Source organism: Theobroma umbraticum, unplaced genomic scaffold, assembly GCF_002168275.2.
Source record: "Theobroma umbraticum cultivar Fairchild unplaced genomic scaffold, ASM216827v3 scaffold_81.0, whole genome shotgun sequence".
Classification (NCBI taxonomy): Eukaryota; Viridiplantae; Streptophyta; class Magnoliopsida; order Malvales; family Malvaceae; genus Theobroma; species Theobroma umbraticum.
The window spans coordinates 164,070-191,117 of NW_018397268.1; the positions used below are offsets into that span (position 1 = coordinate 164,070).

General features: G+C 37.4%; 6 protein-coding genes across 6 annotated transcripts in view; 5 read left to right on the forward strand and 1 right to left on the reverse strand.

Moving 5' to 3' along the window:
- Window positions 1–603: 603 nt before the first annotated feature.
- DHS (deoxyhypusine synthase) lies at window positions 604–4,309 on the forward strand. Its single transcript, XM_021440140.2, has 8 exons — window positions 604–765; window positions 1,172–1,402; window positions 1,538–1,705; window positions 2,022–2,240; window positions 2,574–2,660; window positions 3,225–3,330; window positions 3,424–3,659; window positions 3,875–4,309. The coding sequence occupies exons 2-8, from the start codon at window positions 1,208–1,210 to the stop codon at window positions 3,962–3,964; spliced, it is 1,101 nt and encodes a 366-aa protein (XP_021295815.1). The 5' UTR covers window positions 604–765; window positions 1,172–1,207; the 3' UTR covers window positions 3,965–4,309.
- A 184-nt stretch (window positions 4,310–4,493) lies between these two features.
- LOC110425268 (pentatricopeptide repeat-containing protein At4g20740-like) lies at window positions 4,494–7,276 on the forward strand. The gene is given in 2 exon segments (XM_021440135.1): window positions 4,494–5,667; window positions 5,670–7,276. Coding segments are annotated over 2 exon segments (2,148 nt in total). The 5' UTR covers window positions 4,494–4,727; the 3' UTR covers window positions 6,878–7,276.
- Window positions 7,277–11,015: 3,739 nt separating this feature from the next.
- LOC110425272 (uncharacterized) lies at window positions 11,016–12,092 on the reverse strand. The gene is made up of 2 exons (XM_021440142.2): window positions 11,653–12,092; window positions 11,016–11,289 (listed from the first exon to the last, which is right to left on the reverse strand). The coding sequence occupies exons 1-2, from the start codon at window positions 11,947–11,949 to the stop codon at window positions 11,149–11,151; spliced, it is 438 nt and encodes a 145-aa protein (XP_021295817.1). The 5' UTR covers window positions 11,950–12,092; the 3' UTR covers window positions 11,016–11,148.
- A 935-nt stretch (window positions 12,093–13,027) lies between these two features.
- LOC110425267 (beta-xylosidase/alpha-L-arabinofuranosidase 1-like) lies at window positions 13,028–15,759 on the forward strand. The gene is made up of 7 exons (XM_089785092.1): window positions 13,028–13,237; window positions 13,335–13,640; window positions 13,747–13,916; window positions 14,006–14,106; window positions 14,204–14,545; window positions 14,643–15,056; window positions 15,146–15,759. The coding sequence occupies exons 1-7, from the start codon at window positions 13,043–13,045 to the stop codon at window positions 15,757–15,759; spliced, it is 2,142 nt and encodes a 713-aa protein (XP_089641218.1). The 5' UTR covers window positions 13,028–13,042.
- Window positions 15,760–17,603: 1,844 nt separating this feature from the next.
- LOC110425481 (beta-xylosidase/alpha-L-arabinofuranosidase 1-like) lies at window positions 17,604–20,070 on the forward strand. The gene is given in 11 exon segments (XM_089785093.1): window positions 17,604–17,876; window positions 17,971–18,276; window positions 18,370–18,539; window positions 18,624–18,730; window positions 18,828–19,169; window positions 19,259–19,373; window positions 19,375–19,670; window positions 19,781–19,858; window positions 19,861–19,902; window positions 19,905–19,970; window positions 19,973–20,070. Coding segments are annotated over 11 exon segments (1,842 nt in total). The 5' UTR covers window positions 17,604–17,654.
- Window positions 20,071–25,542: 5,472 nt separating this feature from the next.
- The window catches only part of LOC110425617 (beta-xylosidase/alpha-L-arabinofuranosidase 1-like), a 9,932-nt gene continuing 8,426 nt past the window's right edge, over window positions 25,543–27,048 (forward strand). Inside the window, 4 exon segments of the mRNA XM_021440540.2 lie at window positions 25,543–26,173; window positions 26,260–26,565; window positions 26,659–26,828; window positions 26,915–27,021. Of these exon segments, the coding sequence (XP_021296215.2) occupies window positions 25,724–26,173; window positions 26,260–26,565; window positions 26,659–26,828; window positions 26,915–27,021 (1,033 nt within the window). The 5' untranslated portion in view covers window positions 25,543–25,723.

The window sequence follows — 27,048 nt, forward strand, 5'->3', positions numbered from 1 at the left end:
GAGAAATGCAACTGCCGCTGCCGAAGAACCCTGCATTTTCCGCTGGTAGAAGAATGATAGAGACAAATGTGGAGGAGAAGGAGATTGAAAATTACTCACTGAACGGCCTATCCATGTCTGTGATGGATCCAAGATGAAGCCATAGATGATTAGAAAACAAAGCTTTTTACTCAAGTGTATGTTTTATAAGTTTGTTTAAGAATTCTTAGTCATGTATTCAAAGAAAAAAGTAAAGAATTCCCAATTATAACCAATCCATTTCGAGTAACATTGATCTAATAATTTTTCAAACTTAATAAAACTCACTGTCCAAAAAATAAATACATAAATAGATAACAATAATCCAAATAGTACTCAAATGTTTTTGGCAAAGTCACTAATTTTAAGAGAATAAGAAAATAAGTTGAATTTGAATTTTTACCTCTGTTTTTGGTGTCAAAGTTTAAACATTTTCCCACAAAAAAGAAGTTAGCTTTCCAAATCAATAATCAAATTAATTAGCAGAAAAATAAATCCCAAATTAAGACAAGCAGCATAAAATTATCAAATTTCAAAAATTTTTAAAGAATAAAAGATTATAACGACCTTTTTGTGCTTCTTTTCCCAATTTCATTTAAATAAAAGAAAAAGGAAATAAGGAACATAACAAGAAAGCATCTTGCCGCAAGGTGCGCACCGTAAAGCCCTCTCGACTCTCCATCGGTCTCTCCACGCCGCCTAAAGAAGGCTGCTTTCTGTCCTTCGGACCCGAAGCTCTTCAACCCGGTTTGACTCTCTCCTTGTTCTCTCTCTACGTTTCTTAGAAATTACTTACAAAGCTGAAGATTACTGTTTTAGTCTCGCTCTCGGATTGCTTTGTATTTGTTTCATGAATGCTTTTTGCCTGCAAAAGAATCTGTAAATTAACTACATTCTCTGTCTCTGCTTAAACTTGGGTTCTTCAATTTGCTGCTCTGCTTGTACCTTAATTGTCTATTGACATTACTTTCAATTTTCTAAGCTATTTCCATATTTGGTTGGGATTTTTATAGTGTGATACAGGGTTCACAGAAAGCAGGGTTTTTTCTTGATTTTTTTAATGAAGTAGTTTCATTATTTTAGGGTATATTGATGGATATTTGGGATGTGAAGAATGAGACTTAATGTTTATTCATGTTTATTCCATTGCCAGGTTTCTTGGCCAAGAACAAAAGAAGAAAAGGGAGATATGGAGGATAAGCTAATGAACTCTGTACACTCCACCGTTTTTAAAGAGTCAGATTCCCTTGAGGGGAAGTGTACTACAATTGAGGGTTATGACTTCAATCAGGGTGTAAACTACTCCCAGCTTCTCAAGTCCATGCTTTCCACTGGATTTCAAGCTTCCAATCTTGGAGAAGCTATGGAAATTGTCAATGAGATGGTTAGTTTCATTTATCTAGATTTCTTTTTCTTTTTTTTTCCCTCATACTGTTTTGGATGCTGTGTCTGTGTTTCTTTTTCTACTACTCGGTTGTTGCTAGCTTATTCTATATAAACATTTTCGATCCAATTGAAGCTAGACTGGAGGCTTGCGGATGAGGCTATAACTGAGGACTGCAGTGAGGAGGAGAAGGATCCTGCCTACAGAGAATCTGTCAGATGCAAGGTCTTTTTGGGTTTTACATCAAATCTTATTTCATCTGGTGTTCGAGATACTGTTCGTTATCTTACTCAGCATCGCATGGTGAGTTGCTAATCAAACCTGAGAATCTGACTTCTTTTGTGTAGAATTGAGATGAAATGAAAAATGTAATGAGATAAAAAGTAGTAGACTGGCTACAATCCTCTGAATCTTGACCACACCAGGAACCTAAGAAGGAGAAAAAGAAGAAAATAAGGGAAAGGAATCTGAAAAAGTTAAATGCTGTAAATAATTAAAATCAATTTTATCTTTGGCCTTAATTTTCAAAAGGATTTCAAATCTGTCATCATGTTCTTGATGTGGCTCTCTGGTGGCTCTCCACTCCATCTAAGAAGTGTTGCTGTTAAACTGACTGCAGGTTGATGTAATAGTTACTACAACTGGTGGCATAGAAGAAGACCTCATAAAGTGCCTGGCACCAACATATAAAGGTGACTTTTATCTACCTGGGGCTCGGTTACGTTCAAGAGGATTGAATCGCATTGGTAACTTGTTGGTTCCTAACGACAACTACTGCAAATTTGAGGATTGGATCATTCCAATTTTTGATCAGATGTTGAAGGAACAACTTGAAGAGGTACTTCTACACACAAACACATGCAGACTATGTCATACCCTCTTGTTTGTCTGACAAATTTGACCTCCAAATTGTCACATTCGATTTGGGCCCTTTTAGTTTTCACTAAATATCAAAAAGAAGGTTAATTCTTGGGGTCTAATTTTTTGTGTATTGTCATTGTTAGTAAAGAATTTGAAGATTGTAGATGAGGTCAAATCGAATAATAATGGAGCTTGTATTTGTACTCTATTCTATTGATTTCAGTTACCGTTATTAGATGTATCTCTTGTGACCTAGTGGTGTCTGCCATTCTGTTAAGTTCCTCTTGCCTCTTGTTTTTGGTTTTCACAGAATGAATTGTGGACTCCATCAAAGTTAATTGCACGCTTGGGAAGAGAAATAAATAATGAAAGTTCATACCTCTACTGGGCACACAAGGCAAGTGTCCTACCTATTTAGCTTAATGCTGTGATAATATAACTACTTTTTCCCCTTTTCTTTTTCTATGATCAAAATGGTCAGATCTACGTTATGGACTTTTGTGTTGGTATCAATAACCTTCTGTAATAAATGTCATTCATTTACTATGCCCCATCGAGGTCATATATCATACTAATAAGTTAGTTATAGTTGTTTAATCTATTATGAAGTATTGCATTAACGCTGTGAAGATATTTTGTTACTGCTTGACTACCTTACTTTATCCTTTCTACTACAATGCGGTAAGATATGAGTCTTGTCAACTAATATCATGAGTTTATCTTGAACAAGTGATTGAATTCATTTATTACTGAAAAAGACCCCACTAATGAATTCTCAAGCAACTGTTTCAATAGAGATCATGCATTTCATATCATGTTTCTGAAGTTTCATAATCTAGGTTTGGTAATTTTGCTCTATGCAATGATAGTCTAGGAGGACTTCTAAGCATAATGTTGGTAATATTTGTTTTTTCCCTTACGGCACCACAGCTCATTTTTATTATTTATGAGTATTTTCCAGAACAAGATTCCTGTCTTCTGTCCAGGCTTAACAGATGGCTCTTTGGGGGATATGTTGTATTTTCATTCCTTTCGCAGCCCAGGTCTGATAATTGATGTAGTGCAAGGTAGGTGTTTTCTGTTTCATCTTCATTACTTGCTTATTATTGACTGATTGAAGATTGGGATATAAACATCTAATCATCTTACTTGTTGAACAGATATTAGGGCCATGAATAGTGAAGCAGTCCATGCAAGTCCCAGGAAAACAGGAATGATAATTCTAGGAGGTGGACTGCCAAAGCATCATATTTGCAATGCTAATATGATGCGTAATGGTGCTGATTATGCTGTTTACATAAATACAGCACAAGAGTTTGATGGGAGTGATTCTGGAGCCCGCCCTGATGAGGCTATTTCATGGGGGAAAATACGAGGTTCTGCTAAAACGGTTAAGGTATGCCTTTGTGTACCCCATTGTCTTTCACCTTCGGTTATTAGATATGCTCATTATAAATCTCTTTTCGACTTCTACAATTGCGTCTTTCCTCTGTATCCTTTCTTGGCTTCCACTTTCATTTTTTCAGTTTGCTTGCCCTAGTTTGTTTTCCTCAGAAGCGAACAAATGTACTATTTTGATTCCTGTCTCTTCTCTTGATCGTATTGAATCAGGTACATTGTGACGCAACTATTGCTTTCCCTCTGCTGGTAGCAGAAACATTTGCTTCAGGGTGGAAGAAATCTGTCAATATCAAGGCCTAGTTCAATTTTTTTAACGAGTGAAGATTCATGTAATATCACTATTAAAAATCTTGTTATTTGTCCCTCGTATCATTGAGCTGGCATTCTAAGGAAGATGATACCATATAAAAGGAGGTTAATGCACTTTGCTCTGCCATGGTATAAATGCAGAGAAAATGAGTGCATTGTGTTTCCTAAATTGATAGTTTATATTGGAGGTTGGAGAATTGTAAGAGGAAGTCTATAGTCTATAGTTTATATTGTGGCTGAACTCGTAAGCTTGCTGAGGCACCTTACTGCATTGTCATTGGCTGATTTATAGCCAGAACGATTAATAAATTACTCTAAATGCTTTCACTGTCACATCAAACAAAAGGTTCGTTGCAACCCCAGTTGTCTGGTCAATTCTAGGAACCAGAGAAGTGTGCACTGTAAAAGTGCCAATCATCGTACACGGCGAAGCAGATTGCCTCGACAGGACACAAAGAAAGTTTCGAATTTGAGATACATAATAGAGTTTAGGGACCGTTGAAACTGAAAGAGATGCAACTCAAACAACCGTAAAAGACACAACCGAAGTGTGGGACTGCGAAGTTGGAACTCAACAGAGTTCGTGTGTACGAAGACTCTAAGTAAACACGTCTGTCGGCTGACTTTGTTACGAAAAGGCCCCTACTTTCCAGTAAGAATATCTGATGCAAACATTGTCAGGAACTCAAGAGAAGCAAAACTGAAACCTTAACGACAGTCAAAGGGACATGAAAATCACCCAATAGAATCCGAAATGCCACCCAAGTCCCTCCCAGCGAAAGCCCCAAAACCCTACTTCTTCTACGGCCACCGTAAGCCCTCTCAAAACCGCCCCGTCGTATACGGTGGCCTCTTTTCCAACCGCCAAATCCTCAAAACTCCCCAAACCCCTCCACCACCTTCACCACCCTTCGATCTCCGTAAATGGGATCCATATTATCTCTCCCAGAACCCATCACCACCGTCCACTCCCAATCCCCACCAAAACCCGAAGCTCTCCCCAATCGCCCGCTTCATCGTCGACGCCTTCCGCAAGAACCAGTATACGTGGGGACCGATGGTGGCCTTAGAACTCAACAAGCTCCGCCGCGTCACCGCCTCGCTGGTGGCGGAAGTGCTCAAAGTCCAGAACGACCCCGTTCTGGCTTCCAAGTTCTTCCGTTGGGCTGGTAAGCAGAAAGGATTTAAACATAATTTCGCTTCTTACAATGCTTTAGCTTATTGTCTCAATAGAAATGGTCGTTTTCGCGCTGCTGATCAGTTACCGGAGCTAATGGATTCCCAAGGGAAGCCACCAACTGAAAAACAGTTTGAAATTTTAATACGAATGCATGCTGATAACAATAGAGGACAAAGGGTTTATTATGTGTATCAGAAAATGAAGAATTTTGGAATAAAGCCGCGTGTTTTTTTGTATAATCGGATAATGGATGCGTTGGTCAAAACGGGTTATTTAGATTTAGCATTGTCAGTGTATGAGGATTTTAGAGGGGATGGTTTGGTGGAGGAGAGTATCACATTCATGATATTGATCAAGGGGTTATGTAAGGTTGGGCGGATAGAGGAAATGCTGGAGGTTTTGGGGAGGATGAGGGGGAAGTTATGTAAGCCGGATGTTTTTGCCTATACAGCTATGGTTAGGATTTTGGTTTCGGAAAAGAATTTGGATGGGTGCTTGCTTGTTTGGGAGGAGATGGGAGAGATGGGGTGGAGCCGGATGTGATGGCGTATGTCACATTGGTTACAGGGTTGTGTAAGGGAGGGAGGGTGCAAAGAGGATACGAGTTGTTTAGGGAGATGAAAGAGAAAGGGATTTTGATTGACAGGGCAACCTATGGTGTCTTAATTGAAGGATTTGTGAAGAATGGGAAGGTTGGGTCTGCTTGTGATTTGTTGAAGGATTTGGTAGATTCAGGATACAGGGCTGATTTGGGGATTTTCAATTCACTTATCGAGGGATTGTGTGATGCAAGGCTAGTTGATAGAGCTCATAAGCTTTTTCAGGTTGCTGTCCAAGAGGGTTTGGAGCCAGAATTTGCAACCGTGAATCCCATGTTGGTGGCGTTTGCAGAGATGAGACAAATGAATGACTTTTGCAAGTTGCTTGAGCAGATGCAGAAGTTAGGATTTTCTGTTATTGATGATCTTTCTAAGTTCTTCTCATTTGTGGTTGAGAAGGAGGAAAGAACAGTCACGGCTATACAAGTCTTTGATGAGTTAAAAGTGAAAGGTTACACTGGCATTCCAATTTACAGGATCTTAATGGACGCTTTCTGCAAGACTGGGAAGGTGAAACAAGCATTATCACTCTTCCAAGAAATGAAGAATTTGAATTTTGAGCCTGACTCCTCTACATATAGTACTGCACTTATATGTTTTGTTGAAGATGAAAATATTAAGGAAGCTTGTGTCTGCCATAATAAAATAATAGAGATGTCATGTGTTCCTTCTATTGATGCTTATTATTCTCTTGCGAAAGGTCTCTGCAAAATTGGGGAGATCGATGCAGCTATGATGCTTGTTCGTGATTGCCTGGGGAATGTTACAAATGGGCCCATGGCATTTAAGTACGCTCTTACTATTCTTCACGCCTGTAAATCAGGTGCTGAGAAAGTGACGGAAGTGTTGAATGAAATGATGCAAGAAGGTTGGCCTCCAGATAACATCATATGCTCTGCACTTATATCTGGTATGTGCAAGTACGGGACCATAGAAGAGGCAAGGAAGGTTTTTGCTAATTTGAGAACGCGCAAACTTTTAACCGAAGCTAATACAATTGTCTATGATGAAATATTAATTGAACATATGGAGAAGAAAGCAGCAGACCTTGTGCTCTCAGGATTGAAGTTCTTTGGTCTGGAATCCAAATTAAAAGCAAAGGGTTCCACCCTGCTATCTAGATGAAGAATTGAAGGCCAGTATATATTTTCAATGAGTCATTCGCCTGATAGGCTGCCAATCTTATAAGCAGGCATCAAGATTGGTCAAGCTTGGTTGACCGGTGGACACAGACTAATGATTTAATCTCTATTAGAAGGCTTCAGTCTGTATCGATCAGCTCAGCTTGTTTTGCTTCTCTAGAGGAGCACGATTCTACCGCTGGGTCCAAATATGCACAGAGCAGTCTGTTTACAGGGACGTGCTCTTCCCTTTTGTAAGATTATTCCATGAGAAATACGCATGCACACACACACAAAAAAGGATTGTTTTATGACAAAGTCATCTTGGTAACCTTCTTTGAGGTTTAGATAAAATATGTTGCAGTTTCATTAAATATACTGTTCTGATCAATATCAACTTCAGCCCATCAACTTCAAGTTTCTTAATTATTATTCAGTACCTTTAAACACATTTCACTGCATCCAAATAGAAATCCACTTTATTGAACTTCAATGACTTTGTTTGTTAGTCCCAAAAACAAAGCAAGACAAAGATAAACTAGCCTAAGTTGTAACCAGAGGCTTTTAACATTGACGGCAGATATAAGTTTTACTCATGAAGCAAACCCCATAAACTGGAGCTCCATATTTCCCAGTTTTCCCAAAATGCTAAATGCAAAGATTATTGCATTCATCTTGTGTGCAGCCTGGATTCGGAAATGATTACTCACACTCACAGCTCTGTCCCATCATCAGCTGATTGCCTGTAACCATAAAACACATGTCTGATTAATGATTAATCTGCACACCATACAAAGGCTCATTTCTTTGCAGTTCTATCCTATTTTTGTTTTTTAATGCTAAAGGGCTGCACAGATTTTGTGAATAATAGAAACCTTACCAAAAGAAAGTAACAGAAGCATTAGAACGGCAGAGAAGGTGAAGGAGAGGCTCTTCATGGCTTCAATTTGTTTTGTCTGTGGCAGTGCGTTGGTTCAAGACTGCGGGGAGCATATGCTCTCTGTTATTTAAAAGAAGTTGAGTATGTAAGATTGATTCCTTGGAATTCTAAATTCTTGTTACTTTTGACATAAAAGGGAAGATATGTGCTGGATCAAGGTTGTTTTCGTCCGTTACAACCAACAAAAAATACTTGTAAAATTCATCATATATGGAAGTTCAATTATTGTGTTTACTTGTACATTGCCAGACACCTGAATTTCCAAATAGAAAAATTTTAAAAACTTGTGTTGAGCATAAGACAGTAAATTACAAAGATTCACAACGACATGACAACTAAAGCAACCAAAACAATGTCCAATGATCGTCAAGTAAATTTGGTCCTTATGTTTCTTACAACAGCAAGGATAGAATGCATCACCAAATACAAAAATGCTTCTGATAGAAGATATGATCTCACTTATACCGCTATATGCAGCACAAATTTTATTCATATTAAAAACAAATGTAGTGCACTAATAATGAGAGTTATAGTACTCTCATTTTCCTTTTCTTTTTTCTGTCTGTTCATAGACCTGGAAGCTTTCAAATCGCATGTCAAGATGGATTTTGAAAAATATAATAAAAGAATGAGCAAAGGAATGATGATTTGGAAGTTCAACTTCATGCAAGCAAGAAAACCAGAACCAAATGCAAGTCTACTAAAATAAAAAGAACTTCAGTAGCCTCACTCTTTCCTGGCCCTTTTAACCTTTTAAGAGAAGGAGTATTCTTTATAGAAGATAAAAATAGAGATAAACACCCAATGCGTGCTGGGAGTTTTTTGTAAACCAGAGAGCTTTGTATGAAGATTGTGCAGGAGTCATACCTTTCAAAAAGCAATGGCTTTGAATTTTGGTTGTTCCTGCTGATTGACTGCTAGGTTATAAGTGTGTTCTGTTTCATTATATGCAGCTTAACTCATATTAGGGACATATCCTAAACCCCAAAAAAAAACTAACTCTTACTGATAGACCAGCTAATTAAGGAAAATCACACAAGATAAAGGTTCAAAAATGATGCATATGCAGACACACACTTTCTCTATCATTTTCCACATGCTAACCAACTTATCAGGATAGCATACATCTCAATTGAATAATAAAGTCACCCCTTTCTGAATAAACTTATTTTCATTAGGGAGACTTTTCAACTCTGGTATAATTACACATCCACAGTTTTTTTGAAGTGCTTCAATAAATCGGGAGACAGAAGAAAAAAGAATTAAGCAATTAAGCTATTACACTAAAAGGACAAGGAAAACAAACTCAATTGAAAGGCCTCAATAATGTTCATGGAAGAATTTCTTGAGAAAAAATAAATATGGTAAATAAAGAGATACATTATAGACAAAACTCAAAAGTTTACGAAATGAAAGGAACGATTAACAAATGTTATTTTGTAGAGTGCAGATGGGATACCTGAGCCAAATGAAATCTCTAAGACTTCGAGTTCACGCGATAATGGGTTGATGATGATCAATTCTTATCAATGGGATGTGGGAAATCTTGGCCCAATCTTTACCTTTCACCTTTTGGCAACTTTTTGTCAGCAATGGACAGCGGGAAATGGATATATTAGAAAGGGAGACAGGGAGCCCCTCTGGTGGCATGGATTGGAGCATTGGGCAGTTATCGACGTTCAATTCCTGAATGGAGTAAGGTGTTGAAGCCCTTTGTAGTCCAGAGTTTTGAGATTTGGAAGACTCCCAACCCCAAGCTTGGTAATAGTGGATGGCAGCAGCTGCTCATCTGGAAAGAACCCCATATCTCCTCCATTCATCATGAAATGTGTAAGACAGTGGAGTTTGTGCAATCCCCATTCCATTAGACCAGCAATAAGTTTATTACAACATCAATTTCAAGATATTTTAATTTGAATGGCAAGCCCCCCTCTGGAAATGACTCAATCTCTGGACAATTCGATATTCTCAAATGCTCGAGGGATGGGAGAAGGGAGTGCATATGCTCGAGGAGTGACTTTAAATTTGCAATCGAAGAGAGAAAGCATTGTCAAATTAAGGGCAGATAATCCCCCTTCGGGAAAAGATCGATCAGGACAGTTGGATATCCCTAAAAAATCGAGAGATGGGATATGCTGGTGATGTCCCTCTAATGCAGGAAAGGACTTGATGTTTGTACAAAGCAAGCTCTTTAGGTTAGGAAAAGAGCCTAATGGGAATGATTCTAGTGAATCATGGGCATTCCTCACCTCCAATACTGTGAGAGATGTGTACAAGAGGATTCTAGAACAATCAAGCTCACCGCAGTCATCAATCTCCAATCGCTTTAAGGAAACAGGTAGACGACCTTGAGGAAGGGACTTAAGAGAAGCACAACTTCCAATAGACAATCCTTCAAGACAAGTGCAGTGCTGCAGCATCAGCTCTAGCATGGAATCTTGGACACTGCAGTTTGTAACTAGACGTTGGCGTTAGGTTTGCTTTGTTCAAATATGGGCCTAGAAATGACAAGAAAAGGAGAACATGTAGCTCTCATATTTTCCAACAGATAAGGCATTTAATATTTACTCATTCTATGTAGTGGACGAGAGAACTCTATCTGTGCAAGTTCATTTGTCTGCCTTCAAAGTGGGGCTATATTGGAAGTTTCTGAGTGGAAGGTCTATAAATGGACACAGCAAGACGACGAAAAATAATGGAGTTAGGTGAGGAAACTGCTTTCAGGTTCAGGTTCTCCATTCCAAGTGGAGATACATAGAGATTAATCTAGTTTTCTTGTCAATTTCATTCCATCTGCGGAATTCCGTGGACTTTGCTTCTGATTTGCTCATCCAACAAATTGCGTGGAATTTGCTCTCCCTTTACATTTGATGTGGTTGTTTAACTTGGGTCACCAGTCGTGTACCTAGACTCAACCCTGCTTCCCATAGGTATTCCCCTTGATTTGCCAAACCAAAACACCCACCCCCAAACAAATGCTGTAAAATGTTTCTCTTTTAATGACAACCATTTCACATTCATGAAGTTGCAACTTCTGTTCCCAAATGGTTGAAATGCTATCATGGCTGGGTCACATACCACGGCCACACAATGCCCAAGAACGAACCAATAATTAAATCAAAATGCATCGTATCAATAGCCTTTCAAGAAAAAGAAACCCAAAAAACATGCATGTTATAAGCACTAGCATGCTAAAGTTCAATTAAGAAGCTCAAAATCAAATGCCTTTTCCCCACAAATTTCATTATTCGGATGGATATTTCTATGAGTACATCTACATTCTGAAAAACAAATAATTATACAATTAATACAAGTATGAAACAAAGCTATGCTGCCTACACTTCCCTCTTGGGCCGGTTTCTAGTGCGTGGAAGCACGGGTTCTTGCACTATGTCCTCCAAAGAAATTTCATCATCGTCAGCATCAATACCACCATCGTCTTCATCTGCATCCCTTATTGCTTGATTAATGGTAAGCTGCACCACAAAACAATCCAACGTTAGATTATGAATAATGCTTAGAGTAAGGGCATTGCCTAAACCAGAAGCTGAGGCTGGCCAGTATCAATTACACCAACAGGATTGACTAGAACGAATATCAGCACAATACCATTCCGCACTTTTATCAAACACCCAATGGGCATCACACGCTCCTCAAATTTCCCACCCCACTTAATCAACAAATCTTATTCAAAAGACCCAGATTTTATACGATCTGAATAAGCCCCCCGCTTTAAGCAAAACTGAAAATTGCCAAAGAGCTAAGCCGCCAACACGAAGAAGAGGAGAATTCGAATAAACAAAAAAAGGAAAATGGCATGATTTTTAGATATTTATTACATCTTCGAGGAAGTCTTTGTCAAGCTTATCAGCAATCTTGATAGAAGTGAAGATGGTAACAGCCAGAAGAGACAGCGGGAACACCACCGCGAACACGTAGCTGCTGGTGTTGGGACCCGCACGTGTCACCACCGCCAACCCTCTCGGATTACGGTGATGATATATGTGGCTGGAGAACGCAACACCCGGCGGAATTGGCAGGTGCAGAGGCCTAGAGGATGTACGTGCAATTGGGGGGCAGAGAACGAGTGAGGGTGACAACGAGCTGATGGTGCTGGAGATGGAGAGACTCGCCATTGCTGGTACTTGTTGGAAGTTCGGAGGGCATTCGCTGGCGTACTTATACGTTTTGAAAGTCAGTTAAGGCGGTGTTTGGTTTCTTTACTAGTAGAATTACACCACTACATTGTTGTTTTCAAAAATAAAAAATACAAAACTCCAAACAAAACAGCACCAAACACACCCTACGAATTAAGATTCATAATTAAAGCTTGACATTGAGGATTTATATATAAATACTATATTATATGTGCATATATATATATATATGGCATAAGACTCCTAATAAAATTAATAATGTGTGAAGAGGTTGTAAAAAATTGAAAAATGTCATGTATTTAAATCATAATGAATAACGAACAAATTAACAATAATAAACAAGTTAATTAATTAATAATTTGTAATTGTCACACACATGAATTTGATTGAGAAGAAAATTTGGGTAAGAAAGGAGTCTAAATGGGTCATGATACCCAAATTTTATATTGTTTATTAGAAGGTTAGTGTTCCTATACCTCCATTAGTGTCTTTATTCAAAGTATCACATATTTGCATGGTTTTTCTTTCTTATTTATTTATTCCCTTCAAATTTATGGGATTAAAGTAAGTGTTCTGGAGAAAATAGAGTTTTTTTTTGGGGGGGAATTTAGGTAAAAATATAGTACTCATAGGTTATAATATTTATCGAATTTTATATATATGATAGTAGTGTTTATCAAATATTCTAAATTTGTTGTTGGTATTAAACTGCACTTCTTGATGTGACTGACCTAATACTTCTGTATAAAAAGGGTCACCTATCCTCACCTTTTCCACAGTCCACAAGCACACAAAAAGAAAAGAACAGAAAAAGAGTTAAACCATGGCTGCACAAAGCTTCAAGGTTCTTCGTATTCTTTTCTTCCTTATTATTTACTTCTTACCTATTTTCGTAGCAGGCGGTGATATTAAGCCTATAGCAGACCCACCTTCTTACGTTTGTGATCCTCACAAGTGGGAAGTGAGGGGCAAGAACATGTCTGACTTTGGATATTGCGACAAAAGCCTTCCATATGAAGTTAGAGCCAAAGACTTGGTGGATAGATTGACATTAGCAGAGAAGGTGCAACAGATGGGAAATAACGCTTCTAGTATACCAAGATTGGGGTTGCCTGCTTATAATTGGTGGTCTGAAGCTTTGCATGGTGTCTCAAATGTTGGCCCTGGCACATTCTTTACTGAGATTGTTCCTGGTGCAACAAGCTTTCCCACCGTTATCCACACAACTGCAGCCTTTAACCAGTCGCTTTGGAATGCCATTGGAAAGGTAGAAATTATTTCACCATCTATATCTAGTTATTTATCTTCTTTTTTAATGCTAATGAATAACATTGTAACTGTTGTTGTTATATGCATATATACAGGTTGTTTCAACAGAAGCAAGGGCTATGTACAATCTGGGGCAAGGTGGATTAACCTATTGGAGTCCAAACATAAACCCCGTAAGGGACCCTAGATGGGGAAGAATCACCGAGACGTCAGGAGAAGATCCTTTCGTGGTCGGTGTATATGGAGCTAATTATGTAAGAGGTTTGCAAGATGTTGAAGGACAAGAACATACAGCAGATCCGGGCTCTAGACCTCTTAAGGTTTCTGCATGTTGCAAGCATTACGCTGCTTATGATGTTGATAACTGGTATGAGTTTGATCGATTGAAATTCGACGCACAGGTAATTTCAGTGACGTAAACATATATTGATGAAAATTTCAGTATCATATTGCTAGGCAAATTAAAGCTGTTTTCTTTTTTTCTTCTTTTTTTCTCTTTTAATGAAGGTGACTGAGCAAGATATGATTGAAACTTTTCTTCGTCCATTTGAGATGTGTGTTAAAGATGGTGATGTGAGTAGTGTAATGTGCTCTTACAATCAAGTCAACAAAGTTCCAACTTGTGCTGATCCCATTCTTTTAAAACAAACACTCAGAGAAGAGTGGAAACTTAACGGGTATGCAAAAAAACTTAATCCTTTTGTTGTCAGAGATGTTGAAATAAATTTTATTTAGTTTAATTTTTTAATCCTCTTTTAATTTGCAGATATATAGTTTCAGATTGTGATTCCGTAGAAGTGATACATAAAGAACAGCGCTGGCTTGATGATACACCAGAAGAGGCCGTGGCACAGACCCTAAAAGCAGGCTAGTAGCTAACATATATCAGCCAAATGCATTTTTAAGAGTAATGTTTGTAGTGTGAGCACAGACTAAAGAAGAATTTCTTTCATGCATGTTACAGGTTTAGATCTGGACTGTGGAGTCACTTACCCTAATGCCCTTGAAAATTCAGTCAAGCAAGGAAAAGCTAATGAGGCAGAAATTGATACATCTCTACAGTACCTCTATGTGGTACTGATGAGGCTTGGATTCTTTGATGGAAGTCCATCTTTTACGTCACTTGGAAAGGATGATGTATGTACTCAAGACCATATTGAATTGGCAGCGGAAGCAGCTAGGGAAGGAATTGTACTTCTCAACAATGTTGATGCAACTTTGCCATTAAACCCTGATGCGTTTAAGACCCTGGCAATAATCGGGCCACTTGCCAATGCTACGAAACAAATGCTCGGAAATTATGAAGGTTGTAACAAGATCATATATAACTGTTACACATTTGATTGCCATGTTATTGTTCAGTTCATCAATTTACTCAATATTTCTTTCTTTTACTATTGCAGGTTTGCCTTGCCAATATGTTTCTCCACTTTCGGGCTTTTCTGCCTTTGGACAAGTGATATACGAACAAGGATGCCCTAACGTAAAATGCCCGAATGATACATTGATCTTGCAAGCCACCGAAGCTGCTAAGCAAGCAGATGCTACTATACTTGTTGTGGGTACAGATAGAACAATTGAGGAAGAGTCAAGGGATAGATATGATCTCCTCCTTCCTGGTTTGCAAAAGGACTTGATCAACCAAGTTGCTAATGCCTCCAAAGGTCCAGTAATTCTTGTAGTGATGAGTGCAGGTGGGGTTGATATCTCATTTGCTAAGGATAATAATAGAATCAAAGGAATCTTGTGGGTTGGACATCCTGGTCAGGAAGGTGGTCGTGCCATTGCAGATGTTGTCTTCGGAAAATACAATCCTGGTAAGCAGCCATTTTGATGCTTGACTTTACGTAATAAAAAATTGCTTGAAGCATTGTAATTTCATTATTTTTTTTGTTGCCTTTACCAGGAGGAAGACTACCCCTTACATGGTATACAGCTGATTATGTGAGTAAGCTACCGATGACATCCATGCCATTACGTCCAGTTGAGGAAAAAGGTTACCCTGGAAGAACATACAAATTCTTCAATGGTTCAGTGGTATATCCTTTTGCATATGGACTAAGCTACACAACCTTTAACTACAAGGTGACGACACCCACAAATGTATCCATCCCTATTAAACTGAATAAGAACCAGCAATGTCGCGAGTTGGAATTGACGGACACATCTGCCCAGCAACCATGCCCTTCTGTTGTGGCTAATGATTTAACTTGTGAAGATAAAATAGCCTTTGAGGTTGAAGTCCAGAATACCGGTGACAAAGATGGCAGTGAAGTGGTGATTGTGTACTCAAAGCCTCCGGAGGGAATTGTGGAAACTCCTTTCAAACAAGTTGTTGGATTTGAAAGAGTTTTTGTAGCTGCAAAACAGAGTCAAAAGGTTAAGTTTGAGCTGAATGCGTGCAAGAGCCTGAACATCGTCGACAGCAGTGGTTACAGAATTTTGCCTTCTGGCTTGCACAAAATTGTGTTGGGAACATCATCCGACCAAATAGAAGTAGATGTCAGCTTTGCTAGGTAGATAAGCACCAGTTTTTTTTTATTTGGTCAGTAGATAAGTGCCAGTTTTGTTTATACATTTTAGGCATTTTAGGAATTAAGTAGTCTAGGTTTTGATAGGATTAAGTTTAGTTGATTTTTACTATTATTTCTTTTAGGTGTTCAGGAAATTTTTATTAATGAATTCAGCCATTTGAAGGCCTATTTACGAGTTTTCCATTTTGCAAGCCTTCTCTATATTTCATCTTGAATGCTTACTGCTGCTCTCACCGCAGGCCAGGATTACAAATGAACAACAAGATATACAATCATAACCACCAATTCCAAGTTCCCTTATTGATATAATTTCTTAATAATTTATATAATGCCACTCACATAATCTGGAAATATGACCATATCGAACTTGTTAGGCACATCAAGGTGCAACCGCCTCAAAGAATATTCACTTGCACCAGCTGGGTGTATCAGTTCATCAGTACCAAGATGAAGTATCTAGTCCATTCCTGCATCCTTTAACTTCAAAATGCAAAAGAATAAACTCATATCAAATAAGGTCAGCATACCCTTTCCAAGAAAATGGCCATTTCCATATTGAAAGACTGCTTCACTAATAGTTCATAATTGCCTGGCTTGTATTGACAAACATGTTTCATTCCAGATCCAGCTGTTAACCACAAAAAATTGCCAAAAGAATTAAACAAACTCTGACAGTAAAGCTACAAAACACAAAACTATTTTGACCAAAAAGAAAATGGAAGTTGTTCGTAAAGAACTGGAAAAGAAACAGTTGATGGGGTAAACATAGATGCATGCACACAAATATAATGAAAGAGAGCATAATTTATCACTAGTAGCCTCCACATTCAGCTAAACTGAATTCAAGAAATGTATTTCAATCATCAAAGGAGAAATGCTAATTGACCATTTAGCCTGCTGCTCCTCAGGCTCTTTTGTTCTCTATAGAACTTTTACTCCCTGGAGAGCACCAACATATAACTTATTCTATAAACAGTTTGGACCAATGACATTCACAAGTAAATCAACTGGAACAATTCTACTTATAGTTATGAAAAACAGAGCAAATCTAAATCGGAGGAAGCCAAAAGCTTCATAAACTCACAGGATTATATTCCAAAACTCTAGAAAGAGATGCAGCATGCCCTTCCACAAAGAGGAAAAAGGTTGTGACTCTTATAGCTTGATGATAAAACATCCATGGTAAAATCTGCTCCAAGCCAGCTGATGTACTTGTTGTAAATACAAATCTGCTATTTGAGAAGCAAAACAGCTAAAGGTTATAAACAAATCACTCCAATTAATTTCTTCTGGAGGAAAAGTCAGCTAACAAAAAATAACCAAAAAAAAAAAAAAGAAGGTATGAACTTGATTTAGGCCTTCTGTTGATAATGAATGTATGCATGCTTATTGTAAAATTGATTTGATAAGGAAGAAAAACACTTAACAAAATTAACTTTATACAAAAGGTCGATTTTTTGATTTGGATAAAAGTATAGTATTCGTGGGCTATCTTTATCAAATTTTATATGATAGTGCTTATCAAATAATCTAATATCTTGTTGATATTAATCTAAACTATTTGATCTGACTGACTTATACTTTTCTATAAGAAAGGTCACCCATCACATTTTCCACAGTCCACACGCAGACACGAAAAAAAAAAAAAGTTAAACCATGGCTGCACAAAGCTTCAATGTTCTTTGGACTCTTTGCCTCGTTATTATTTACTTTTTGCCTATTTGTTTAGCATTTGGTGGTGATCTTAAGCCTATACCAAAACCACCTTCTTACGTTTGTGATCCTAAATTGTGGGAAGCGAGGGGAGTGAACATGACTGAGTTGGGATATTGCGACAAGAGTCTTCCGTATGAAGTTAGAGCTAAAGATTTGGTGGATAGAATGACATTAAAAGAGAAGGCACAACAGATGGGAGATCGGGCTTCTGGTATATCAAGATTGGGGTTGCCTGACTATAAATGGTGGTCTGAAGCTTTGCATGGTGTCTCACATTTTGGCTATGGCACATTCTTTACTGAGATTGTTCCTGGTGCAACAAGCTTTCCCACCGTTATCCTCACAACAGCAGCCTTTAACCAGTCGCTTTGGAATGCCATTGGAAAGGTAGAAATTATGTCACCATCCACATCTAGTTTTAGTTTTTAAAAAATGACAATGAATAACATTGTAATTGTTGTTGTAATATGCATATATGCAGGTTGTTTCAACAGAAGCAAGGGCAATGTACAATCTGGGGCAAGCTGGGTTGACCTTTTGGAGTCCAAACATAAATCCCGTCAGGGACCCTAGATGGGGAAGGATCACCGAGACGTCTGGAGAAGATCCGTTCGTGGTCGGTGTGTATGGCGTTAATTATGTAAGAGGTTTGCAAGATGTTGAAGGACAAGAACATACAGAAGATCCTGGCTCTAGACCTCTTAAGGTTGCTGCATGTTGCAAACATTACGCTGCTTATGATCTCGATTTGTGGCAAGATGTTAATCGATTCACATTCGATGCACTGGTAATTTCAGTGACATATATGTATATATAAATGAAAACTTGAGTATCATATTGATAAGCAAATTGAAGCTGTTTTTCTTTTCTTCGAATGCAGGTGACTGAGCAAGATATGGTGGAAACATTTGTTCGTCCATTTGAAATGTGTATTAAAGATGGTGATGTGAGTAGTGTAATGTGCTCTTACAATCAAGTCGACAAAATTCCATCTTGCGCTGATCCCATTCTTTTAAAACAAACGATTAGAGAAGAGTGGAAACTTAATGGGTATACAAGAAAACTTATTTCTTCTGTTGTCAAAGATGTTGAAATAAATTTTATTTTGTTTAATTTTCTAATTTTCTTTTGCAGATATATAATTTCAGATTGTGATGCCATTGAAATGATACATAATGATACAAAAGTTAATTGGCTTGGTGATACACCAGAAGATGCCGTGGCACAGACAATAAAAGCAGGCTAGTAGCTAACAAACATTAGCCAAATGCATTTTTAAGAGTAATGTTTGTAGTTTGACAACAGATTAAAGAAGATTTTCTTTCATGCATGTTACAGGTGTAGATCTTGACTGTGGAGTCAATTACCCTAATGCTCTTGAAAATTCAGTCTTGCAAGGAAAAGTTCATGAGGCAGATGTTGATACATCTTTAAAGTACCTCTATACGGTACTAATGAGACTTGGATTCTTTGATGGAAGTCCATCTTTTATGTCACTTGGGAAGAGTGATATATGTACCGAAGACCACATTGAATTGGCAGTGCAAGCAGCTAGGGAAGGAACTGTACTTCTGAAGAATCTTGATGCAACTTTGCCATTGAACCCCGATGCCTTTAAGACCCTGGCAATAATTGGGCCACATGCCAATGCTACGACTGCAATGATCGGGAATTATGAAGGTTGTAACAACATCATATATAACACTTTCCGTATTTGATTCCCATTTTATTGTTCAGTTACACAATATTGGTTTCTTCCATTATTGCAGGTAACCCTTGCCGATTTGTTTCTCCACTTTCGGGCTTTTCTGCCTTCGGAGAAGTGATATATGAACAGGGATGTCCTGGCGTAAAATGCCCAAATGATACGTTGATCTTGCAAGACCGAAGCTGCGAAACAAGCAGATGCTACCATACTTGTGGTCGGTACAGATTTATCAATTGAGGGAGAGGGACTGGATAGAGATGATCTCCTCCTTCCTGGTTTGCAACAGGACTTGGTCGAACAAGTTGCTAATGCCTCCAAAGGTCCAGTAATTCTTGTAGTGATGACTGCAGGTGGGGTTGATATCTCATTTGCTAAGGATGATAATAAAATCAAAGGAATCTTGTGGGTTGGACATCCTGGTCAGGAAGGTGGTCGTGCCATTGCAGATGTTGTCTTTGGAAAATACAATCCTGGTAAGGAGCCATTTTAATGCTTGATTTTCACCAACAGAAATTTACTTAATATAATCACTTAACATGATTTGATTTTTTATTTTTTTTCCTTTTTTGGTTGTTTTTACCAGGAGGAAGACTACCCTTACATGGTATACAGGCTGATTATGTGGATAAGCTACCCATGACATCCATGCAATTGCGTCCGTCGAGGAAAAAGGTTACCCTGGAAGAACATACAAATCTTTCAATGGGCAACGGTATATCCTTTTGCATATGGACTAAGCTACACAAGCTTTGACTACAAGTTGACGACACCCACAATGTATCTATCCCTATTAAACTGAGTAATACCCAGCACTGTCGGGAGTTGGAATTGACAGACACATCTGTCCAGCAACCATGCCTTTCTTGTGGTTAATGATTTAACTTGTGAAGATAAATAGCCGTTGAGGTTGAAGTTCAGAATACCGGCGACAAAGATGGTAGTGAAGTGGTGTTTGTACTCAAAGCCTCCGGAGGGAATTGTGGGAACTCCTTCTAAACAAGTTGTTGGATTTGAAAGAGTTTTTGTTGCTGCAAAACAGAGCCAAAAGGTTAACTTTGAGCTCAATGCGTGCAAGAGCTTGAACATTGTCGACGGCAGCGGTTACACACTTTTGCCATCTGGGTTGCATAAAATTATGTTGGGAACATCATCCGAACAAATTGATGTAAATGTCAGCTTCGCTAGTTAGATAAGTATCAGATTTGTTGATTCATTTTAGGAATTAAGTTGTTTATTAGTTGGTTCTGGGAACTTAGAATTAAGTTCAGTTGTTTTTGTTTTGTGCTGTGCTTTTGTTTTACTCTGTACCGAAATAAGTGTCACCATAATCATCTGAATGGATTAACAATCATTCTATAGACTAACTTGGCTCTCTTAATCATTGTTTGTATTTTAGTAGATCAAATATGCAGTACTAGACATAATCAAATAAGCAATGATCGAAATTATAATACAATTCTGGGAGAAATTTTCTGTTATAGTCCAAATATCTGATAAGCACCATAATATGACTTAGTTATTTCTGTTTTATATTTATCCAGATCAAGTAATACATAAAGATAAATAAGATACACACACCAAATGTCTACAAATATGAATACTGCAAATATGTATACCAGATAAGATATTAAAAAACAAGAATTTCTGCTTCAACATCAGTTGCAGAGCAGAAGTCTCCCTGACTATGCACAACAAAAGAACAAGAACGCCTGCCTGCTCTTTCTTTGTTTATTGATTCCATCCTTCAAAGCAAACCATCCAAGTAGGAGAAGAGAAGAAGCATTCACACCAGACACTCCATCATTCTCTGATGAAGTCGTCATTGTCCATGCTGGGGGGTGACAATGGTGGAAGAGCAGCCTCATGAGCTGCACTAGCTTCAATTTCTAGCACCTTCCTAACAGATGCTTGATGCCAGCTCTGATGATAAGAGACCAATAGTTCTACATCAGCAACTCACACACCAGAATCAAGTTGAAAGGGAATGAAGCAGTGCACCAAAAAAGAAAAAGACGCTGCGCTCAAGTATATACCATTAAGCATCTCTTCCTCGGTTGCAGTTGAAGCAATTATAAATGCCTGCAATGAATAAAATTTACATAACGATGACAAAACAGTTAGAAGGACATGATATAAAAAACAATCATACCAAGCCAAAACATACATCAGAGAGCAATCCAACTACATAGAGCACAAAATTCACCCCACAAATCTGGTCCATGGTCTCAGGATTTGATGAAATAAAGAACCAAGATGGTGCTCACTCATGCGCATATACTCACTTGGCTGTGAACTGACCACCTCACAGGAATATTAACCACAACTCAGCATATGGCCTTATCAATTGCTTGGAACTTTATCAAGCATCAGTCGAAAATTGCTCCATTTTTTCATGTCAATTATTCATCTTCAATGCCTCTAGCTACCTAAATCATGTATGTAATGGTCTTTCCCTTTAATTTAGACTCCCCAAATTTCCTAAGAAAAACTTTAGACTGTATGATACCAAAAGTCTGTAACTCTACTGGTAATATTTCAGGGGCTTTTTAAAAAAAAAAAAAAAAATCTAGCTTAGTGCCTTAGTAGCTTGTTGCATTTCCCATATTCCAACACTTACTGCAACTCATGAATAGCAATAGCAAAGATATCAAGATAAACAAAAATACAGAAGAACAGAAGGTACTGAACTTATAGCTCCATCTTCTGACATCTTCCTTGGTAGGTTTGCAGCCACATCATCACGTCTAGATGTCAGGTCCGAAAATTTGGCATATGTGTAGTGTAGAACGCAACATCCTCCCAATTGATTTCACTAAAAAAAGGTGTACGAGTATGTGTTGGTTTGTTTTTAAAGACAAATCTTTTTGCTTGATATGAATTGTGCTCAAATTAAATGAGAATACAAGTAAGGATTACGCGTAAGTGCACATAATTACAACAGTAATATAATGATAATAGAGTTGTCGATCCTCGAGAAGTTGATTACTATTTGTTACTAATTACTAATTGTAACAGCAAGTTTTATCACAACAAGAAAAGCAAGTTGTTAAAATTAAATAAAATTTACTTAAAAGTCTACTCTAATCTAAGGATTGCAAGTTAAATGTATAGTGGGAGAACATATATTAAGGCCTAAGACTATGATTTCAGCTATTACTTGTAGGATACAAGATCAATCAACTACCTACTTTTATGAGAATCAATATTAGTTTAGGGTTCCCTAAGCATGCATGGTACTCCGTCGAGTTATCACATAATTGCCTAGCTTCATTAACTATCTATATGTTCATAAGACATTAACTAAAGCTAAATTCACTAAGTTTAGGACCTATATGACTATGTATGATTATATTATGTCTATCTTATTAATTAATCACTCACTTAATTTCTTAGTATGGAATGAACATATATTACTCAAATTGAGTCCTTTTAGATTGTTCTTCTCAAGTCTCATCTAAAACTCTATACTCACTTGCTGATGATCAAGCAACAATGAGCATTAGTATAAATTTGAATAATATTGACATTTTCATAAAGCAAGTAGAGGAAGAATCTAAAGTATCCAACTACACATAGCATCCACCATAATCCTAGATTAAAAACTCTAGCTCACATATTCAAAAAAAGTACACGTTTCAACCAACAAAAACATTATTCTACAAAAGAGTAGAGAGAGAGAATCAAATCTAGAGTGAGAAAATGTTTTGTTGCAGCTTTTTAATCTTCCAACTCTTGATTCTCTTTTTTTTCCCATTTTGTTCTTGTTTTCTTTTGCTAAAATGGTCTCTCCAAATCTCTCTTTTTCTTAGTGCAAAACTTTCTATTTATACCCTCTCTTTTTTTAGCTTGCCTAGAAATATTCATAATCTGAGACTTCTGTTTCTTTGTTTTTCTGCTTCAAGCTGCCTTGTGCAGAGTTGCTCTAGACCTCACTTTCAGCATTATTTTTGGTCATGATTCCTTTTGATTTGAGCCAAGTGCTAAACATCAAAGTTGTAGCTCACCCTCTCAGCTTCCATTGGTTCAAAATCACCTCCGATCGGACTTCTACAACTCAATTTATGCCTCAAAAACTTCTGCATGTTCGATTGCTTTTAAGCCTAATTACACCCTCCTTTGCATTCATGCTCCAAGTCTTGTATGTTCTTCAACATTAAGGGATTAAATAATCAGAGGCTGAATTGAGGGATTTTGATAAGAAATTAAGCTAAACTTGCATGAATGGAACTTAGCATAACATAAATTAAATTATTTCTAAAAGGAAAACTAGAAACCACTAACATAAAAAAAAAACTAAAAAACTTAGCAAAAATTCAAGCTTCAAAGATGTCTAAGATAACTTTATATAATAGAGTTATCAGTATGATTAGATGCCATTTCGGTGTACTAAAAGACAGGAAATGATAGTGAATATGAGCAGCTATATTCTCACTAGTTAGGTAGTTTCAATCACCTATGTACCAATGAAAGGTATGAACTTGATTTAGGCCTGCTGTTGATAATGAATGTATGGATGCTTACTTATAATTGATTTGATAAGAAGAAAACCACTTGACAAAAGCAATATCAAAAGCAGAAATTTTTAAATTCCAACAACTGGTCAATTTTTAGATTTGGATAATAATTGCATTAAGTTGTTTTCTTCTTTCATGAATGTGTGTGTCTGTGTAAGAGAGAGAGAGAGAGAGAGAATGGGACTTGGTCTTTTATGCTTAAATATCTCTGTTACAAGTTTCGAGGACAATAGCTCAAAGTTACAACTCAGTGAAGACAGCAAAGAAGACAGCAAAGAATGAATCCTCAAAGTCAGTAGCACTCTCTTTCTGTTTTGTTGATGATGAAAGATTGAGGTTCTGCAAATGTATATGAATATACTAGGTAGGGCTCCAGGACTAGGAGATATTCTCCCACTATGCCTGAACCTCTTACAGATCCAGTCTATACATGGATGTTTGTTTTATATAACCAGCTTATATTCTCATCCTACTCCAGTGTCTGCTATGGTGGATATGTGATCATATATGTTAGTTATATATGCTTAGTCATAGTCAACTTCAGCAAAGCTCCAAAACTCTCATCAGATGGTGTAAAGCTTTTCAAAAGGTAGGGTAATTATATCAGTGCTAAGAACTTTAAAAACAAATAATCCTCTTGTGTAGCTGAAAACCCAGCGTCATTCCTCATGTACCGAAAAACAATGCCTCCATAAAACTCCATTGTTTCACACAACAATATTCAGACAGGTCAAGATTTACCTTGAGAATGTATTCAGGATTTAAGTTGTACACAAGCCATTGTTGACCATTAGTTGATGCTCTAACAATGAATGGATTTAAAAAAAAAAATGAAAGAAATCAGCATTTTCCTTTTCTATATATCATGGAATAATAATATGACAAGGCAAACAAAAAAGTTATTCTTTTTTACCGTATCAGTGCAACAAGAAATTTTTTCAATTTTTTTTATTATATTCTGATATTGATTGCTCTTGGATCTTGATGCCTTTGACTCATACACACGTTTTTCTTGATTATACCGGAAAAAGATGCAGTTATACTTGATTATCCAAATTTTGTACAATCAAGAAGGTTAAACCTTGATTAAAATAAGGCTAGTAATTTAACTTAGACTTATAGCAGGCTTGTGTGGTCTACCTAAACAACTGTTTTAGCTCATCATCTGCTAATAAAGACAGTTTGGCACCTGACAAAAATAATACATGAAAATTTTTCTGACTGTTGTTTTCTCCAGATTGTTGACAACCTCACCACACAAAGCAACCAAGGGCCATCAGAAGCATCAACCGACCTGTTTTTCTAGTGTAGAGAATTGCACTTATCTCCCTTCCAGGCAAGTTTCTTTGCAATGAAGCATCATGTAAGTCGAGTGTTTAGATATAATTTGATTACTAAAATACAAAGAAGACAAGTATGTTGTTATGATAAACTGATGAAGGAAAACTTTTTAACAGCCATGACAAGGTGTCTGGTATGAAACATTCATGTGCTAAGGCTGTGTGGTACTGATTATATAGCCAGAGATTTTCTTGCAAAAACATTCATGTTAGGTTTGCTTGTTCAAATATGGCCTAGAAATGACAAGAGAAGGAGAACATGTAGCTCATCTTTTCCAACAGATAAGGCATTTATATTTACTCATTCTATGTAGTGGATGTGAGCAGCTATCATTCTCACTAGTCAGGTAGTTTCAATCACCTACGTACCAAATGAAAGTATGACTTGATTTAGGCCTGCTGTTGATAATGAATGTATGCATGCTTACATAAAATTGATTTGATAAGAAAGAAAACCACTTGACCAAAAGCAATATTCTAAAGCCCAGAAATTTTTAAATTCCAACAACTGGTCAATTTTTAGATTTGGATAAAATACAGTTCTCATAGCTTTATCAAATTTTACATGATAGTGGTTATCTAATATCTTGTTGATTTATACTTTTCTATAAGAAGGGTCATCAATCCTCACATTCTCCACAGTCCACACGCAGACACAAAAAAAGTTAAACCATGGCTGCACAAAGCTTCAATGTTCTTTGTACTCTTTCCCTCGTTATTATTTATTTTTTACCTATTTGTTTAGCATTTGGGGGTGATCTTAAGCCGCAAGGAGACCCACCTTCTATAGTTTGTGATCCTCACGAATGGGAAGCGAGAAATGTGAACATGTCTGACATAGGATATTGCGACACAAGTCTTCCATATGAAGTTAGAGCTAAAGACTTGGTGGATAGAATGAATTTAACAGAGAAGGTGCGTTGGATGGGAGACAACGTTTCTAGGCCTATACCAAGATTGAGGTTGCCCAAATATCAATGGTGGTCTGAAGCTTTGCATGGTGTCGCACATGTCGGCCGCGGCACGTTCTTTACGGAGCTTGTTCCTGGTGCAACAAGCTTTCCCACCGTTATCCACACAACTGCATCCTTTAATAAGTCGCTTTGGAATGCCATTGGAAAGGTAGGAACATCTGGTTTTTTTTTTTTGCTTTTTTGATGATAGTGAATAACATTGTAACTGTTGTTGTTATATGCATATATATACAGGTCGTTTCAACAGAAGCAAGGGCAATGTACAATCTGGGGCAAGGTGGGTTAACCTATTGGAGTCCAAACATAAATCCCGTAAGGGACCCTAGATGGGGAAGGATCACCGAGACGTCTGGAGAAGATCCTTTCGTGGTCGGTGTGTATGGCGTTAATTATGTAAGAGGTTTGCAAGATATTGAAGGACAAGAACATACAGCAGATCCTGGCTCTAGACCTCTTAAGGTTTCTGCATGTTGCAAACATTTCGCTGCTTATGATCTTGATAACTGGAACAAAGTTAATCGACAGACATTCGATGCAGAGGTAAATTTAGTGCAGTGTATGTATATATAGATGAAAACTTAAGTATCATATTGATAAGCCAATTGAAGAAGTTTTCTTCTTGTTTGAATGAAGGTGACGGAGCAAGATATGGTGGAAACTTTTCTTCGTCCATTTGAAATGTGTGTTAGAGATGGTGATGTGAGCAGCGTAATGTGCTCTTTCAATAAAGTCAACAAAATTCCAACTTGCGCTGATCCCTTTCTTTTAAAACAAACATTCAGAGAAGATTGGAAACTCAACGGGTATACAAAAAAATCTACTAGTCTTTTGTTGTCAGAGATGTTGAAATAAATTTTACGTAGTTTGATTTTTTAATCCTCTTTTGCAGATATATAGTTGCAGATTGTGATTCCATTGAAGTGATACACAACGATAAAAAAATGAATTGGCTCGGTGATACACCGGAAGATGCCGTGGCACAGACACTAAAAGCAGGCTAGTAGCTGATATATATATATATAT

Coding starts and splice junctions, on each gene's coding strand:
- DHS (XM_021440140.2), top strand. CDS start 1,208: ATGGAGGATAAGCTAATGAACTCTGTACACTCCACCGTTTTTAAAGAG. Junction 1,403..1,537: donor TGGAAATTGTCAATGAGATG/GTTAGTTTCATT, acceptor ATCCAATTGAAG/CTAGACTGGAGGCTTGCGGA. Junction 2,241..2,573: donor TGAAGGAACAACTTGAAGAG/GTACTTCTACAC, acceptor TGGTTTTCACAG/AATGAATTGTGGACTCCATC.
- LOC110425272 (XM_021440142.2), bottom strand. CDS start 11,949: ATGGCGAGTCTCTCCATCTCCAGCACCATCAGCTCGTTGTCACCCTCA. Junction 11,290..11,652: donor ACAAAGACTTCCTCGAAGAT/GTAATAAATATC, acceptor TTTGTGGTGCAG/CTTACCATTAATCAAGCAAT.
- LOC110425267 (XM_089785092.1), top strand. CDS start 13,043: ATGGGAAATAACGCTTCTAGTATACCAAGATTGGGGTTGCCTGCTTAT. Junction 14,546..14,642: donor AATGCTCGGAAATTATGAAG/GTTGTAACAAGA, acceptor TTACTATTGCAG/GTTTGCCTTGCCAATATGTT. Junction 15,057..15,145: donor CTTCGGAAAATACAATCCTG/GTAAGCAGCCAT, acceptor TGCCTTTACCAG/GAGGAAGACTACCCCTTACA.